Source organism: Lissotriton vulgaris, chromosome 11 (genome assembly GCF_964263255.1).
Source record: "Lissotriton vulgaris chromosome 11, aLisVul1.2, whole genome shotgun sequence".
In the NCBI taxonomy this organism is placed as follows: Eukaryota; Metazoa; Chordata; class Amphibia; order Caudata; family Salamandridae; genus Lissotriton; species Lissotriton vulgaris.
Window position 1 is genome coordinate 774,791,475 of NC_141699.1, and position 19,560 is coordinate 774,811,034.

The 19,560-nt window shown below is 40.9% G+C and overlaps 1 protein-coding gene across 9 annotated transcripts in view; it reads left to right on the top strand.

Moving 5' to 3' along the window:
* DOCK10 (dedicator of cytokinesis 10) overlaps positions 1 to 19,560 on the top strand; it is a 1,740,483-nt gene that overhangs the window by 1,719,564 nt on the left and 1,359 nt on the right. For 8 of the 9 annotated variants that reach the window (XM_086943899.1, XM_086943900.1, XM_086943901.1 and 5 more), the window contains 3 exons: positions 9,083 to 9,183; positions 12,814 to 12,952; positions 14,237 to 14,312. In XM_086943899.1, the coding sequence (XP_086800025.1) occupies positions 9,083 to 9,183; positions 12,814 to 12,952; positions 14,237 to 14,312 (316 nt within the window). The remainder of the gene's footprint in view (positions 1 to 9,082; positions 9,184 to 12,813; positions 12,953 to 14,236; positions 14,313 to 19,560) is intronic. The other variant, XM_086943898.1, reaches the window with a different exon arrangement.

Consider the following 19,560-nt stretch of genomic DNA (forward strand, 5'->3'; position numbering starts at 1 on the left):
CTTTTTCCTGCTCTAGCCAGAGTAGGCCCTGAATTCCTGCCATCTGAACCTCTTTTGTGGCTCCTGGCTCTGCCCAGGCTACCTCTGTACTCGTGAACTCTGTCCTACATTCAGCGCGGCCCCTCGCGCTCAGCTCAAGCCTGCTTTCTGCCAAGACTGACTATAACCTTCGAGTTATCTGTTTCCCTCCCCGAAAATACATTCCAGCCTGCTAGTTTCAGTAAACATCCTTTCTCAGCTACAGGGCTAAAGGGCCGACCTGTCTCTGTGCAAGTAATTCATAGCTCCGTTGCCATGCTTTCATGGAAGGCCCCTTGCCCCACGCTTCACATGTAGACACTTAGGCGCTCATACACGCATCCACAGTTAGCATAGAACAGCTTCTACCCTAGAGACCTTTCCGCCCAGATAGTATAGTTCCTAAACATCAGATATCAGATACGATAAAAGTACAAGTTGATCTGACATGCCAGACTTCTGTCTCTTTCCGTCAGTGTAAATGTCAAGTCCCCTGCACCCCGTCAATCACACGTCATGCAGCTGCGCGCGCACCCAAGCTTCCGATTTCTGCTGACATTGCAACATTCTGTTAGCACCACCCCTTGGTGCCACCCACTTGCGTCACCTATCAGTGACGTTTCTAGCACACACCTCTAGTTTACGCCTAGTTTACGCCTCTTGATGATGTACTAGTACCACGTGTATACTGTTATCTTGTCTTCTCTCAGCTGTTACGCCTCTTACATTGAACATTATGATGTAAATCAAGTATATAAGCTATGTATTGTCAATAAACGAGAGCGCGCTCATCTATCCCTTCTGACACCCTGTGTGGTGGTCAGAACATGATATCCTGATTCCTTTATGAGGAATAAAACTCTTAGAAACTCTTACACCACGGACTCTGTTTTCCTTCATTCTGATTGAGTTATTATTGATTAAGTACTTACCTGCATAGAAATTAAGAGAGTAAATTAATTATTTACGTCAAGCTTACGGATAATATACCATATTCTTTGTAATTGACATTGCATTGAAGGCAAGCCTGTCAAATGGTAATATCCATGAGCACTTCTTTTACCTCTGTCATTCGATTGTGATCTCTTTTCTGGTGTGTTTACTGTGCAGCTTGTTCCTTGTTGACAAGGCGGCCTAGGAGAAAAAAACTGCATTTGTGATTCTAGTAGAAAAATTGTTAAACCTATTGTGAATTTTAGTAATTTGCCAATGTGTGATATGTGATAAGTCAAGGCCACTGGAATTATGTGGTGGGCTTTACTAAATTATGTGGAAAGGAAAGTCAAATTATGGGGTGTCACTGTGGAAATTTTGTGGCATTATTACGATCTATTTTGTAGTTCTATTTTTACATGCTAACAATATTTATGTAAAGAGCTCACTTCGTTAGTATCAGTTTAACACCTAAATAAAGAAATCAGCAAAAGAAATGTGATCTGCCAATGGACACCAAAGGGTCTCCCACACCGGGACTAACCCTAGGCGTAGTTTGCGTAGTAGAGCTATGCGTAGCTACGCAAAGTGCACTTCGCGAGCTACGCATAGCTACGCGAACTGCATTGTGCAGTAGGAAAAATGCTGTTCGCACTGATTGCACAGTGCCGTATGCTTGTCCGCACTGTGCACTCATTGCAAACGGCATCTTGCACAGTGCAAGCCATCGTTTTCTGCCGCTCGAGGGAGGTATATTTTCCATGCTCGCGATCGGCAAATTGATGTTGCTGATCGTGAACGAGGAAAAAGTCTCGCCGAGATGTTGATTTTGCTCGCTCGCGGTCGCCAACTTGACGTTGAGGACCGCGAGCAAGTGAAAAATGCACAGTGCTACGAGCAATTTTCATAGTGCATAGTAGCGCAAATTATGCACGCTCTGCGAACGTAGCGAAGTCCTACACCCAGGGTTAACCGGGACCACACATTTGCGTAACTCGTTTCTTTTGAAAAGCATTGAAGGTCAACGCAACATCATCCATGGCCTGGCTTTTTAAATCACAACTAGGGTTTTGCCTGACTGCACCAAAAAAGTGGCGCAACCATGACGCAAATTGTTAGTAAATCTGGGCATACTTACTTAGGTTGCAAATGCAATGGGTTAGTGAATCTTTAAAAATTGCTATTTTTGCGCCTTCACATAATTCCTTGCACATCAAACCCAATATGTCTTTGTTGTTTGGCATATTTAAAACCCGCCATTCATTGGTCATCGATCTCCCCATTAGCACGTTCTATGAAGATTTTAATAGTTGTCTAAATTATGGAGCAACACACACTATTTAGTACTTCAGGTTACTATAGTTTACCTTGTCTAGGAAAAAGCATGATTTTAAATCGAAATGAGAATAAAACTGCAGAATTCATTATTCGAATATTACATCCTTAACGTTTAAAGCCAAAAACATGAAGAGCGTGAAAAAGGCATATTGTTTCCAGACTACTAAATCGCCCTAGTGCCCAGAATGCCTTGTGTTCAAGGTCATGGCAGCATCCCGTGAATCGGGCAAATGGACCACTTGATGTGAAAGCAATAGAGGGGGGAGCGCCTGATGCACTGTTTGTGGATGTGACTGAACTGCCTAAATACAATCGGTCGGTCGCTTTCCATGCAGACTGCATCCCCTTCCACACTGAAACCACGGTGATGTCTAACAATGAAGCCTTTTCGGCTGTTGTCCGCCGCTTGGGGTACTTTTCTTTAAGCTACATGTCTTTTTTTGTTAAATTGAGCTATTTTCGTCAATTGTGTGGTTTAAGGCAGGGTGTTACACACCAGGACGTTGTTTTCTCTGCCATCCTCAATGCCATTTTAAGCAAATTGCAGCCTCACTGGCAATTATGGCCTGAGTAGCAGGGTTTACGCAGACTGGTGTAACTCCTAAAGAATATTCGTTTTCCACGTTATAAAGCGTTTTGACAGATAAACGTTCTGTTATTTTGTGATCGATCAACCAGCTTTAATTGATATCAATGTTAAATTACCCCAGCTGCTCTGATGAGGCATTTTTTTCTTTTTATATCAATCCTTGGAAGGAAGATCTAAGGATAATTTAGAGGTGATAAACCCCGCTTTATTCACATGTTTATGAAATTATTAAAGCACAATATCGAGATTTCATGTTTGTTATTCAAGCAGCATTTTTATTGTCGGCCATCATGCTTATCCTGCACATGGGAAAAGGTTTCAGACGGGGACTGCTGTCAATTATAAACAAAAAGAAACTTTTCAAGGGTGCCAAGATGGATAGCAATTAGAAATAAATGCCAGGGAGGAGTAATTTTTCCCAGAAGTGCATGAGGAGAGAGAGACCCTTCTAAATAATATAAACATTTAAATATATTCAGATTCAGTCTCTTTCTTCGTCTCAACATAATTTGCCATAATAGTACAATAAATAAGTTCATGCTTTGAAATAGGAACAACTCATGTAAAAACAATAAACAACTTTCATAGGAAATTAAAACATCAATGATTTCCGATATCGAACAGCATACTTTAAAAAAACATCCGACAGCATGGCACACAAGTTCGTAGGAGGGACTCCCAAAAATCAGTTCAGTTTCAATACTGGTGCCAGATGACGTAATGTAAAAACAACAGTTGATGGACAGAATACAGAACAATGTAATACATTCACCCCAGTACAGAGATCTGGGCCTAAATCCATCGTTTTTTTGCACTCCACGCCACCCCAGTTCAGACATGGTCATATGCAAATCAGCCTTGACCCTGTGCCTCATGGGAACAGTCCAGCCCGAACTGCGAAGCCATGTCTTCCCTTGACCGGAATCAAGCATCCTAGGACCGGTTTCTGGCTATCGGCCGTCATCAGCCAGGATAGCTTGACTCCAGTGGTGTAGAGAGCACGGGACTCATGTCTGAGCATTCCCGTCGCACTCGGGGTGAAAAATGCAAAAACAACAGTTGATGGACAGAGTGCAGAACAATATCATACATTCACCCCAGTACAGAGATCTGGGCCTAAATCCATCAGTTTTTTGCACTCCACACCACCCCAGTTCAGACATGGCCATATGCAAATCAGCCTTGACCCTGTGCCTCATGGGAACAGTCCAGCCCGAACTGCGAAGCCATGTCTTCCCTTGACCGGAATCAAGCATCCTAGGACCGGTTTCTGGCTATCGGCCGTCATCAGCCAGGATAGCTTGACTCCAGTGGTGTGGAGAGCACGGGACTCACGTCTGAGCATACCCGTCCCACTCGGGGTGACGAATGCAAAAACTACAGTTGATGGACAGAATGCAGAACAATGTCATACATTCACCCCAGTACAGAGATCTGGGCCTAAATCCATTGTTTTTTTGCACTCCATACCACCCCAGTTCAGACATGGCCATATGCAAATCAGCCTTGACCCTGTGCCTCATGGGAACAGTCCAGCCCGAACTGCCAAGCCATGTCTTTACTGGACCGGAATCAAGCATCCTAGGACCGGTTTCTGGCTATCAGCCGTCATCAGCCAGGATAGCTTGACTCCAGTGGTGTAGAGAGCACGGGACTCATGTCTGAGCATTCCCGTCCCACTCGGGGTGAAAAATGCAAAAACAACAGTTGATGGACAGAGTGCAGAACAATATCATACATTCACCCCAGTACAGAGATCTGGGCCTAAATCCATCAGTTTTTTGCACTCCACACCACCCCAGTTCAGACATGGCCATATGCAAATCAGCCTTGACCCTGTGCCTCATGGGAACAGTCCAGCCCGAACTGCGAAGCCATGTCTTCCCTTGACCGGAATCAAGCATCCTAGGACCGGTTTCTGGCTATCAGCCGTCTTCAGCCAGGATAGCTTGACTCCAGTGGTGTGGAGAGCATGGGACTCCCGTCTGAGCATACCCATCCCACTCGGGGTGACAAATGCAAAAACAACAGTTGATGGACAGAATGCAGAACAATGTCATACATTCACCCCAGTACAGAGATCTGGGCCTACATCCATCGTTTTTTTGCACTCCACACCACCCCAGTTCAGACATGGCCATATACAAATCAGCCTTGACCCTGTGCCTCATGGTAACAGTCCAGCCTGAACTGCCAAGCCATGTCTTCCCTGGACCTGAATCAAGCATCCTAGGACCGGTTTCTGGCTATCAGCCATCATCAGCCAGGATAGCTTGACTCCAGTGGTGTGGGGAGCACAGGACACACGTCTGACTGGGGCAGCACCGCCCCCAAGCCAGGATTTAACCCCTCATCTGATGGGCGGCAGTACCATATCTATCGCAGTCGTACGGCAGACAGTGCCTGCATCGTTCGCTTTAGGGCCACCGGATTCGTAATAAGGTCCTAAATTTCGCCAGAAGATTTCTCTCCCAGACTTTACTTACACAGTGGAGGGTTGGGGCCACCCTGCACCACAGGGACTGCAGGGGCTTGCATTATGATCCTGCAGTGTAGATAAAGTTTGTGGTTTGTTGAGTTGTGGATAACAACATAGTCTTGAACAGAAGATTTTGGCAGTTTAAAATTTTCTCTTTACAATAACACCCTATCTCAATAGGATTTCTTTACCCACTTTTTAACAATCTTGCTAAATATGGTGGGGTCTAATTACAAGGATTGTCTACCAAGTTCACTTGTCAGTTGCCTAATGTGGTTAAACCAAGGGATTTTATGTTCAAGCTAACAGTTCAAACAGTTCTCTATAACCTCTCTGTTGAAGCTGGCTTTCTTGTGTGTCCGTACATATAGCCATAGAATTAGGGGTGCCAATTGAATGTAATCCGTGGCATACTTTAGACCTAATTCTTCATCAATAATGAAATCCTGTCTGCTGAGCTGTACCTCTGAAAGTCTCCTAGCAGAATCTATTATCTTCAACTTGAAGACATTTGGTTGGGCGATAAGCCCAATTAGAGGCCCCATAAGTCAGGACTAGAATACACTTAACGCATATTAGTCTTAATCATGGCTAAGATGGGCTTTTTGCAAAGTTAAAGAGGCCCCTGTTGCTTGTGAGAACCAACTATCCTAGATCAAATTCAGGGCCTTCAATTATACCGGGAATCAAATACAGTGTGCAAATATGGGAAGTTGTAGTCATTTTATTTTTTTAAAAGTCTCAATTTGGAGGGTACACCCACTACTGCCATATTGAGTTATGGAGAGGTTGTTTTCTATGTTCAAGGTGTCCATAAACTGAACAAAATTAGCATTTTGTTTTTTTAGTCCTGAAGGGGCCTAAGAGATCCAAGCAGCATCATCATCATATAATAATGCTGCCACTGGGCTATTCTTGACTTTTGTGAAATCTCTTCTATGCGACACTAAGTATCCATGTAACCAATTAACATAGAGTAAGAATCAAATCTAGACCAAAACTCAACCCTACCTCACCCCATGTTCCAGTTTAAAAGAACTGGTTCACTCCACCCTGGACCGTACTGTACTCAGGTTTTAGACCCTGGTGAAAGGCTTGAAGGAAGTCAATTGGTTTCTCATCCAAGCCTCTCCCCTCAAGTATTAACCAAAGTGTAAATCAATTGACTGAGTCAAAAGCCGAGCGAGGGTCCAAGAACTAGAGAAAAAGCACCCACCCCAGCCATTTTATATTTCTTACGTAGCATCATTAGGTTCTCTTGTGTCCCAAGGCCCTCTCTAAAGCCATACTAAACAGGTGCCATAATACCCTGAGGCCTCTGACCAAGACAAGATTCTCTGCAAGACTATATGTCCAACAATTTAGACCATAGAGTATAGCAGAGAAATGGGTCGATGGTGTCCAGTAACCTGCCTATTACATTTCTTGTCTATAGGCACTATAATAGCAGATTGCCATTAACTAAGAAGGTTTGAGAGCATGGCCGAATTAAAAACAGTAATCTAGTCTAGCCTTATCTAAATCCATTGGAACCCCATGTGGATCTGGATCCTAATTACCAGGACTTTGAGATATGGCCAAGATAACCTCTTCCTAATTAAACAAGATAGTAAGGGGTTTGCACAGGTATATAACTCCCGACGATGTCCTACCTGGAAATTTAAACCATAAAAAGGTTTAAAGTGCATCAACCGCTTGTCAGCTGGAATATTGGTTCCCTAGTCATTATGCTGTCTAGTTAATGGCCCCCCTGAGTTCACACTGTTTTAGCATCCCCCAGTATCCCTTGCGGCCCAGGTGCTGGCTTGCTTAGACCACGTATCCCTTTTGATGGCCTGTTTTCTTGCTTTGACAGCCCGTTTATATGTAGCCTTATGTATGATAATAACAACCCTACTCCTGGGTACTTTCAGTGCAATTCTTAACTGTTTGTTAGCGCCCCTGCAGGTGCGACTAAATTATCTTGGTTCAGGGTTATTGTTCCAAATGAATGGGGTTATAAGACGTTTTCTCGTATTGTCCCGTAAAATAACAAAATCATCCACAAGGTCCCCACAGAGTGAAGGTTCAGTCAAAAGGAGATCTATAAACAAAGCTAATTTGAACCTGACCAGGGTAGTGAATACCCAATTCATATTAATTACCTGCAATTTAGGGCAGATCACTCTATGCACCACTGCAGCCGTTTCGGCCCTGCACAGAGAGATAAAGAATTTTGGATCGAGACCCTCTCACCCTTGATATTATGGTTATTGTCACTAGAATTGCTTTCCTCGCCACCCCCTGATACAACAAAAGAATGCAGGGGTATTGAGATAAAAATGTAATCAATTATGCTACTCCTACCTCACCCAATAAAAGTTAGAATTTGTCTGCTTTCAGCCCCAGCAACGTCAATATAATTACTAAGCTCACGTTCCAGCAAGTTTCTATGCAAATATGTCCTTCTACGGTCTTTGCACATCTTTAGGGTAATCAAGTCTTTGGTAGGAAAAAGATTATGGAAAGCGGTGCCCAGACCAATCTTGGCATAAAAATCTCCCCCTAAGATAACTCTAGAAACAATTTTGTACAGAATAAGATCCCTGTTTGAGGATAACCTCAAACAGGGTATCAATATTGCCATACGTCTCTTTCTGATTAACAGCATTGTAAAAATGAATAAAAAAATAATTTAAATTGGTCAAACGAATGATCCATGCAACTTGGATAACAGGACGCAAAAACGTGATTGGAATGACCTTAGGGAACAAGGTATTGTGTCAAAGTATGGCCAACCCACCCTTAGGTCTACCGGCTGCTGAGGGGACACCTGGCAAGCATAGGCTGTAGTAACCATCCCACAGATTATCATTTAGTGCCCAAGTTTCGTGAAACATAATGTAAAACATTTCAATATAATCAACCCGTTTCTCACCTATCTAAAATAGTGACGCTATATTGGAAATATGACTTTCCAACAGCATGTATCAATTTGCTTGACACTATTTTTGCAATCATTCTGCATATGAAATGTATTACGTATATTAAGAATACAAATAAAGAACAAATATTAGTTAGGGAGTCTCGTCTCCACGGTAATTGCTTTTTAGAATACACCTGCCGCAATTTTAGTGCCATATTTTATTTTTATTGGTTGAATATTATCCCCATATGCAAACTAACTGCAAGCAAATTGGGATCAAAGTAGTGTTAGCATGTGATAGGCCTGCGTTATCTTAGCTAGTCCTCGTGAGAAACTTACTCTTAAACATCAATCAAAATGCCATGACATGCAGTGGTTCCATGGACCTACAAGATATATGAGAGAGGTTGGCAGATCAAACAAGATGACATATCCTTCAATCTGTCTGACTGCCAATTCTGCAATTTGAGCAGGGCCGTCATGTCAAGAGTGTTACCTTTGCTGTGCTGCACATTTGAGAGGAGGACCTGTGGGTCTGAGGAATGTTCAGGGGGACGTTCAGAGCAACATATAGATAAAGTGCAATGTATTGAAATTTGCATGTACTTTTCAAAAAAGTTAAGTGTAAACTAGTAGAGTATACATTTATAAGAACTTCTATTACATAGTACATATTTTTATATCAGTCATGGAACTAAACCTGTATATGTAGCCAAACGCCACACAACTTGGCCAGACAAATGTACAACTTCTAATAAAGAATTTTATAACCAATTTTTTTCCTCAATAATCATAAACAATTTTGAATTTTTATTGATAGGTAAATGCTGGACCAATGGCATATGCACGAGCATTTATTGAAAAAACAAATGCCAATAAATATCCAGAAAGCCAAGTAAAGCAACTCAAAGAAATATTCAGGTAAAGTTATTCCAAATCTTCTTTGCATTTGCTCAAAATGCATCATCGAAGAGTTTCTCAAACATTTCTGCTTTGCCTTTCCATAGGGAAAGATATCTAACCAAGAATAGTTGGATTGCATTGATATCAACAGTAAGGCAAATGTATTATAGACTAGGTATGAGGCAAATAACCCATTTGTTTGTTGTAAGGTTGTTTTAGGACACCAAAGATGTCTATCACCATATAGGGCCAATTGGCACTTTTTAGTAATAAAGAATTTCATGGTTCAACACATTACCCTTTTTACAGTTAGGAATATGGCTTCTGGTTTACTAGATGTATGGGAAACAGGATAACAGGAAAAGAACCCCACACTTGAATCCTTAAAATTAATCTTCTCTCTTCCAATATATCTTTACAACACCTATGAATCTTGGGTATCATTGTGTGCTGCACCCATACCTGATCTCCACATCTTATTCATTTCTGTGAAATAGCATTCTCACCATTTCATAGAATTCTGTGTCTTAGATTTTTTACCTACTCTACACAATCCTATAACTTCATCTCAACATTTCTACAACTGTATTTTGGATTTCCTCGCTTCTGTTATTAAAAGCAATATCTTCAGTGAGTGAGTTGCAGTAGAGACATTTCAAGGAGAGGTCAGAAGAGGCACCCCCCTTTCAGATATTTATAGTAAATGACAATGATAAGACAGCCTAGCAGAGCTTGTTTGTGCCAAAAGGCATGTGCTGAACACCTTGATCTCAAGCATTCATGTGCCATCTGTCCTCACATTGTAAGCATTCTGTAAGTCCAGAAGCATTGAAGAGCCACTTTTTCTTGGTTGCGTGGTCATCTTGACAACTTGTAGCAAGATAAGTCATTTTTGTAGCTAGGACACTCACACATAATATGTATGTTACCATGTGAGCATATCATTTATTATAAAGTTATTGCAAGTCTCGAAGGAGTTCTGTGACCAACTAGAGGAAATACCTCATCTATATGTATTTCTTAAAGTACATAAAGATGCTGAAAAACCTATTGGGCGCCCTATTATCGCAGAGTGTGGTTCTTTACTTGAACCTTTAGCCAAGTACATAGACACTTTTCTGAAACCTTTTGTCTGTACCACACGAGCGTATATAAGAGATACGATGGACTTTATCAATAAGATCGAGAACTCGGTGTTCGATGGAGACCAGCAGCTGCTGGTCTCCTTCGACATCGAGAGTTTATACACCAATATCCCGCAGGATGAGGCTTTACTTGTGATGGAATTGGTTTTGGATCAAAGGAGTAGACCCCACCAGGTCCCGACCAAGTTTATTTTGGATTTGGCAAGGATTTGCCTCAAAAATAGTTTTTTCTCATTTAAGGCTGAGCTGTTTTTACAACTGAAGGGGGTAGCAATGGGGTGTTGCTTTTCCCCGGAGATAGCCAACCTTGTCATGGAACAATTTGAGGGTAGATATGTCTTCGATGAAACGACCCCTTTTCGACATCATCTGTTGAGGTGGGTGCTTTTCATCGAGGACATATTCCTAATTTGGAATGGTAATAGTGAAGAACTTGATCAATTTCATAGGTGGCTAAAATACATGCACCCCTGATCTTAAATTTACCATCACTTTTAGAAAAGACAGAATCAATTTCTTGGCCTATGGATCTTCAGCAACAATGGCCACTTAGAGGTGAGCCTCTTTACCAAACCCACCAACCGAAACAAGCTGTTGGAATTCACCAGTAGGCACCCTAGGAGCCTCAAAGAAAATTTGCCCTATGGGCAATTTTTGCGAATCCGTCGTAATTGTTCCAACAAGCACAACTATTTTGAGAATGCCAAGACCCTCCTGAATAAATTGTGTACCAGAGGCTACCCCAAAAAATTAGTTAAAGCTGCTTTAAAAAGGGCATGGTATACGCCGCGAGAAACTCTACTCACTCGATGAATGCAAATTAGGGTATTTCATTGTTGTATAGTCTTTAGTATATATGTATTCATTTTTGTTGATACTTTTTCTGTGCCCCACTTTGTCACTTGATACGTATATATGTTATTGTGACTTGTGAATATAATCTTTTCCAAAAATCACTTTGAAACATCAGGGTAACTAGTTTATCCCTGTATGAAAATAAATATTGAATCGATCCCTCTGTACTTTTTCTTGTTTATACACATCTCTTGATGTACCTTGCTCATGTATAGGAGGGTAATTTGGGCATAACCCCTGTTTTTTCCTAGCGCAACTAGAGGAACAAAGCAGTGACGCTTTATTCCAGATCCTTGTAGTCAATAACCTGCATACATCAAAGGTGATATTACAGGTCTAGCCCACTAACCTTGACACAAGATACTTGGTTTGGATGAGACCATTTGCTTTCCATTACTCTCCAGGTAATGTTCTCTACCTGTCAGGGCATAGCTCAAAGTAGACAGTGAGGTTAGGTTGAGGCACAGTAAAAAGTAATTATCAAAAATGAAATTAAGATTGGTATGTACAGTTAGAACAACACTTTAATGAGAACTCAAACTCAGTAAGCATATGTTTAGTACAAATAGTAACTAAACAATGTAAATCACACATCAAAAACACAGAGAACAATACGACAAAAGGTAAAACAGGGGTCCATGTTACATACAAGAAATGCCATTTGCAATCACAAATTAATTCCAAATGTTTTCTATTAGTAATATTAAGAGAGCAGGGTGCATCACAGCCCTTCTGTCAAACACTCTTAAGTACTTTTCATGGTTTCATACCATTGAGCGCACCCAAAAGCATTATGAACAATCTCAGTGCAGCAGGCATATGCTTCTAATGCAGTGGAATCAATTATCCTAATATTTACAGTACAAATAAATCTTACAGTACAGATTTATGGAACCTCGAAACCAGTAAGCTTGGTGTTATGGCCTGCTGGTCTACTAAAAAGTAGACGTCTCATAATGTTAGGATGTTAGTCGTGGCCCCACATTCAGGGGTGGATAGATCAGTGCTCATAGGGACAGATGGCAGACTAACCCACAGGTACAATTGGGTTGGGAGCCCCAGCACAAGGATAAACACTAGAAATAGGCAGACCCTCCGCGAGGTAACTGAATCTAGGTAGCACAGAGACCAACTAGTCCTGAAGAAGTTCTTAAGGCAACAGGAACAAACCATGTTGCTGGCGTAAGTATCTTTGATGTAACAGAAGCAATTAAGAAGTTGACCACATTAGTGAAGATCTACTTTTCGTCGCTGGAGTATTTTTTATTTATGTAACTACTGTGAACTGATAGTGTGTGAAATAAACAGTATTGGAGGTCACATAGTTTTGAGAGCATTTCAATATGTGATGAAAACCTTTTGCGGGTGTAATGTGGGTGTAAGAACAAGAAGGTAGCTCATTAGACAAGTTAGGATATGTTGGTTTATGATGGTGAAATTGGGAGCAGAAAATGGAGGTTGTGGCTCTTTCCTGAAGGTTTGCAGGAATTTCCTGAGTTGCTTTCCCCACTTCTGTATTGGTGCAGCAGGATTTTGGGACTTATAATTTTCCAAATTGAGTCAAATGGGATGAAATCTCACAGAAATATGCATGTTGCATCACAAATCATTTGCAATGTTATCTGACTTTTTATTGTATTTTCAACAGGCAGTTTGCAGAAGCATGTGGACAGGCACTTCAAGTAAACGAGCGGCTCATAAAAGAGGACCAGGTGGAGTACCAGGAAGAAATGAAGTCTCATTACAAAGATATGCTTGCTGAGCTCTCTGCTGTCATGGAGGAGCAGGTCAGTTGGTTTCTGCAGATCTCGTCCCTGCACTTGAATTTGTGAATTGTCTGTTTTGTGATGAGGCCAGAGGTCATTAAAAAGAACCATGACAGTGCCAAATTCTAACCTGAAGACAAATGTTCTCCAGTAGCCACTAAACCTCCTTTCTTTTGTTTAATTAGCCTTTATGTTTTAGGCTTTTTCTGCCTGCTTAGCCAGTAGGGAGCAGCTAGAAATATGGTCAGATGGTACGGTATGTGTAGTGATGATGTAGGAATGAGTGAAAACTTTATTGTATAGTTATTTAAAACCGTTACAAAAATACAATTATGATAATAGCTAAGACACAGAAAATTTACACGAATGTGAGAGTAATAAAATTTAAAAATGAAGGTAAAAGCAAATGTCTTTCTGGGGTAAAGAATAGCAGTTCTAAGTTCAAGATTTTGGCAATGTTCCTTGCTTTTTCTCAAAATGTTCAATAAATTTGATTGACCTACAAAAGAATTGCGGGTCTGTGGTGCATAATGTTTCTATAATCGCGGACCTGCAGGTACGTATTCCATACTGCCTGAACTTGGCTTTCAACCAATTCCGACGTTCCTGTATAAGAGCCGGGCAGATGCAAATCAGGTGGCTAAAGTCTTGTCTTGCTGCACCGTATAGCCCGCACCCTTCCATTTCTTGGGACTTCCACTTAGGATGCTCGGCATTAGTTGGCAGACTACCCAACCTTATATTAAGGTATTTGCGTTTGATATAGGGCAAAAAGGCCAGGTCCAGGAATGTGTAGTGATGATGTAGGGTTTCCTGTGAATGAATAGCTTGGGCACCAGAATCTTTGATACATTGACACGATTTCTGCCACCGCCATTGAGTTGATTGATAATAAAAGGCCATGGATCTGATTCACTAAGGCATTTATGAGTACTTGAAGTAGTACTCCTGCAGTACTATTTCATGTAATCTCAAATTCTTTTGTGAATTGGCCCCAAAAGATATTAAAATAGACTAAAATGGAAATGTTCATGGAATAGTCATATATAATTAGTACAAACAGAAATGACTGTGACTTCTTTGTCCTTTTAGTAAAACTGAACGTTGGGAGGCCGATTCACAAAGGAATAATGAGTACAAAAGAGTCCTCATGAAGTATTACTTCAATTTCTCAAAATTGCCTTTGTGAAATGGCTTACTAGTACTTCAGTGCAATAATCATCAGTGAATGTGTTTCTTTGCAGACATAGACAGAATGTTTGCTTTGCCTTCACATTTTGTACTTTTCTCTCCTTTCTCTGCTAGCTCTTTTGTGGACCTGCCATTTTCAGCTTCTGTTCCTCCCTGTCTAATGTTTCTCTCAGTACTTTACCCAAGTATGGTATGTTGCTCTTATTGAGTCTGAAGCCTTTTTCCATGGTTGTTATTGTGACTCTTTTTCTGCTTTACATAAAATAAAAATACATTTCAGTTCAATTGTATTTGGGTAGTAGATAAGAAAATGAATAAGAGTACTCACAGATCGTAGAGTTGCATTGTTTTTAATTACATTTATTTTAATATCAAATTAAAACAGTAACATAGGTACAATCAACAGCAACTATTCATTAATTATGTGGGACAATGTGAGTACTAGATTTAAGGTAATAAGAAAAACGATGCATCGTGATTGAGAACGGTGGTGTAGCTGTCCATACGCATACGGCGAGAGCTACCTAGCCATTGATGAACTGCAAAATGTAGTTAGCATGATCAACATTTTATACCAAGACACATAAAAAGAAGATAGAATAGATATAGAACGACAACAGTAAGAGCAGAGAGGAGAGTTGGAGACAGAGGAGGAGACTGGAAGTGGTGGCATGGTCTAAGACAGTGTGATTGACTTGCAGTGAACTTAAGTTACAGAGCTGAGGTATAGGGACGATGTGATTGAAAAAAGAGGGAGGAGCCTGCAATGATGGTTATTTTTTTAAAGGCAAACATCAATCGAGTCCCCTAGTGTTTTCGTGGATCAAAGAGTTTTTTTAAAGCATAAATTATCTGCACTTCTGGTAAAGCCGAGCCAGGCACACGAGGTATAGAAAATAAATATTGGCCGCATTTTTCAATTCCGATGGGCTCAGCTTTGTGCAGATGACCAGCATAAGTAAAAGATCATTGAAATTAGGGGGGGGGGGGGGGGGGAGATGTCTACTGCTGCAAAAATACCCAATGAGGCTATTGGTGGATTGGTGTTGTGTTTAGACCACAGTCTCATTTGAGCAATAGCCGTAGTGATATTGATTTTAAAGGTAGCGAATCAGATTATAGTCCAAGCAGATGGAGGAATATAGTGGCCTGTTTGCTCTCTATGTAATTTGTTACAAATAGAGGTGTCAACAAGCAGTGGTTTGGATGGAGCGAGAAGAGTGTAAATCTTTAATGCCAAATGGCCCAACCTGGTAAATCTCTCCAGAAAGTCTGGCAATTCTGGAGTGTGGCTATTGCCTAGTTTTACCATGGCAGTTTTCAGTTTCAAGAACAGATAGAAGTCCAGGTTAGTAAGTTTGGGATCATTTTGTATTTATGCTAAAACTTTTGGATTGGTTCTGGATCCTAAATTGCATTTTTAATGTGGATCACAAAAAGCCACTCTTTCCTTTCAATCACGAAATCTTGGTCCCACAAAGAGTGATCAGCGCCAGACTTTCATGTAGCAAAGCTCTGTATGGTGCTTTAGTTGCTGCACAATTTGCTAATCCATTTGAGCGTTTCAGTATCTGGGAAACCCAGATGGTTAGATGGAGGAATGGGTCTGAGGATTCTGATAAGTTTTTGTTGTGGCTATCATTATGCTATGCACAGGTTCCCAAAGTTCCAGAAATCAAGAGTTGAAGAAAAAGGAAACTGGGTTATAACACTTTTTGGGGGATGCTCCATTTTTCTGAAGGTAAGACTGAAGATGGGTCTTTCTTGCCTTCTAAGTATAAAAAAGACACTTTGCATTGAAAAACCTAAAACCTCAGAAATTCCACAGTTATTGTGGACACCATAACTCCTCAAATGCACAAGCATGATGTCAAAAATAAAATCATGAGTGTCATAAATGAAATCATGAGTGTCTTTGGGCATAATTCACAAAGCTAAACTTAGACATTTGTGCAAGTTTACTATTTTTCAGTATTCACAAAACTGCAATTTAATAGTAACTTTAAGATTGTGGATACTCCGCATTCAGGCAGAGAACTCCGCACATGCAAAGATATGCCTGTCCCAATATATGATGCCTGTATGTCCAAAATGGACATGCATGGTTTTAAACTTATATGAAAGGCCCAGAGTTGAGAGTTGCAACCTGCACTCCTTTTAAAACCTGCTAATGTTTCATAGGAAGGTCAGAGTTCAAGAAGACATGCAGCAGCTTTAATCCGTTACACGGAAGGACAGTCAGTTGGTTTACCAGAAGTCACTTCTGCCCTACATAGAAGGTATGGCCCATCATTTCTCTGCAGGAAAAAATATCCCTTCCATCTGCATAAGGTACACTGTTTGTCCATTTTGAGTGCTGTTCCTTGGATCGAGGAAGCAGTATTTTTGTGACTGCTGCAGATACTGTATCTGCATTTTGATGGCTGTGGATAAATGTAATTGTGACTATTTTTTTTATGTCTTCGCTTTATGCCCGTGCACTGCAGGCTAGACTAGTGGAATTAAATAATTGCCTTTAAAGGTTATCTACTTAAGCCAAAAGTGTTTATTTTGTTTTAAATCTGCTGAAAATGATCATTGGACCAACAAGTGACATTTCTGCTCTGAAAAGTCTTGGGCTCAGAGGTGTGACTTAAATGGAAATGCCAATGGTTATGCCTCGGCACTGACATTATCAGGGTTGGAAATGCGCCTGGAACACTTCATCATCACCACTTTGTCCTTCATCTCTTTTCAACGTCAAGGCTGGCATCTCTTTGTATTTTCAAAGAAGCAAAGGCAAAGCTAATTGGTCTGCCCCTGGCAAGCGTTCATTTCTTGTGCTAAAGCATTCAGTTTGCAAATAAATAGCAACATATAAAAACATGAAAATAATGTGGTGGCCTAGCAGCTGAGGCAGACCTGTACTGGCTCAGAAGCGCACTCAGTTTCAGGCAACTGTGCACATGTGATCAGGCAAAATCACGCCACTCATAGGACAAGACAGCCAATGGATGAATTGGACTGACTGCTGCATGCTGTAGTTGGTGGTGTGTTAAAAGTGTGAATGGTGCCTGAAGAGACCAGTGGATGAAGGGGGTCGATCAAAAGCCCCAGCATGTATTTGTATGTACAGTGTGCTGCAAGTTCCTTTTCCTTGCCCAGTACCATCCGCACAGCCTCATAGACATCATTTGACAAACGTATGTCCAAAGAGTCCTTTTTTGTAAGGAATAGTAAAACGTGGAGGTTGAAACCAGATATAACAATAGGAAAAGGGTTCTAGAAGCAAGGCGAAGAGGGAGGTTAAGGCCCGTATGCAGGCAGACCTAGGTCCGGTGTCAAAGCGCCAGGATACCCTCTGGGTGCCAGCTTGCGCTATAAAAGTATGCGATACATACATACATACATACTGTGTGAGGTGCTGCTGTGCAGTGTACATCCATAAGCCTCCTTTATTGACAAATACATCGTTTTGTATCTCTGCGCAAAAGGCATTCTCACTTGGCTCTGCATGGCTTTGATAGTAATGGTGTTATGTTTGACTTCAGTGGCAGTGGAAAAGATCCCGAGCTGAAGAAATTTCGCAGCCGATTATCCTACAATTCTTTTTGTTTATTGAGGCAGCTCTGGCAATTGTTTTCAGACCAGCCATCACGCTGACCGTAGTGAGCTAGTAATTATTTTTAACCATTTCCTTTAGGAAATGTTATAGGCCAAGATACCAAGGGTGAGCCAAGCTTACGCCTAACTGATACCGTTTTCCTCTCTCGAAATGTCTATTTGGCAAATTGCAAACTTAGGGCCTCTTTTACAAATCTTTTTCGGGGGTCAGAAACGGCCCGATTCACAGAATCAGGCCATTTGTGACTACAAGAAAGCATTTCGAAATGTAAAGATTACCATTTGGTAACTTGTTACTGAATCTCAATTTGGATTTGCAATAATAACTTTAAAATATTCTAATAATGTTTTGCGCAAAACATACATTTTTAACCGACACCACGAAGGAGGTGGTAACCATTCACAAATGGGAAGGAGTCCTCATGGGATGCGTTCCCCTTCGAGAATATTTAACAAAATACTTTTTAAGAACAGGCAGTGGCCCCACAGACCACTGCCTACTCTTAAAAAATGAAATTTAAACGTTTCATTTCTTTTTTTAAACGCAGCCCGTTTTCTTTAAGGAAAAAGGCGTGTTGCATTTTTTTAAAAAAATTGCTACATTTAAAAGCAATCACAGACATGGTGGTCTGCTTGTCCCAGCAGCTCATCATCCCTGTAATAGCTATAATTACTACGGGTCGTAAACTGCGACCTACCTCATTAATATTCATGAGGAAGGACGATTTGCGGGCCAATAGTAATCGGTAACTAAAGGTTCTAAGGTTCCTTACATTAGGAATTGTGATTTCTTAATTGCGATTTGGTAAGAATCTCAATTTGTAAATTGCAATTCTTAATCTATGTACATCTGATCCTTAGTCACAGGTCACATTTAGACTGTGGCTTCTCTCTCGCAAGGCCAGTCAAGGCAATTTTCTATAATGTGCATGAATTACACTGCTCTAGAGCTGCCTGCAATACACATCTTAATGGAGTGTGGTATTCAACAGATGATGCAGTCTGCGCTGAAACGACACACTGTATTTAATGTTATAAAACAAGAGTGTAGGATCATCTGTTTGCATGTAAAAGACACAAATAAATTGTGTTGAATCTGCTGTCCGAATTGTTTCAAGCGTTAACAGCTTCACTATTTGCATTGTCTACAATTTTTAATATAGTCACTGCAATTCATTAGAAACTAAAGGTACTACTCTTAAGGAGGGAGAGATGACTCTTCGTGGGTAAAATATTTTCCAAGTGGTGGAAATATTTGTACGTTTCAAAATATAATGAGATATTTCTGGATGGATAAATGTATATCTGTCACACTTACGCATATGAAATTTCCTTAAAATCCGGGTAATTCTCAAAACAAATGCAGAACTACTCTTGGGAAATTGTGATCGGCCTGTTTCCTAGTACTGCTCTTGGAATCCAAAAAACGGAAATTCACCTCAAACAAGAGCAAACCTAAAAGAATATATTGGCAACTTTTTACAGAATCAGCTTCTATATGTCTCTAAGCTTTGCTCAGGTTACCTTTAAAACATAATCAAATTCTTTTACATATTCAAAACTAAGGGCCTTATTGAGGGTTTGGCAGAGTGGGAGGAACACGAAAAGCTAGCAGTCCTCCTTCCTCACCATTTCAGTGGCTTCCAAGCTCAATTTAGATTGCTGAAAACAACTTGGTTACTGTTGGCTGTTTGTTCACCACAGGGTCGTAGAGTCACACTGACCAGGGCCGGACTGGGAACCCAAACAAGCCCTGTCAATTCTGCTTGACCGCCCGGAGGGTGGGGGGATAGCTAGTGAGAAACACTGGTCCCGCTTCCGCATTGCTGCCGCTT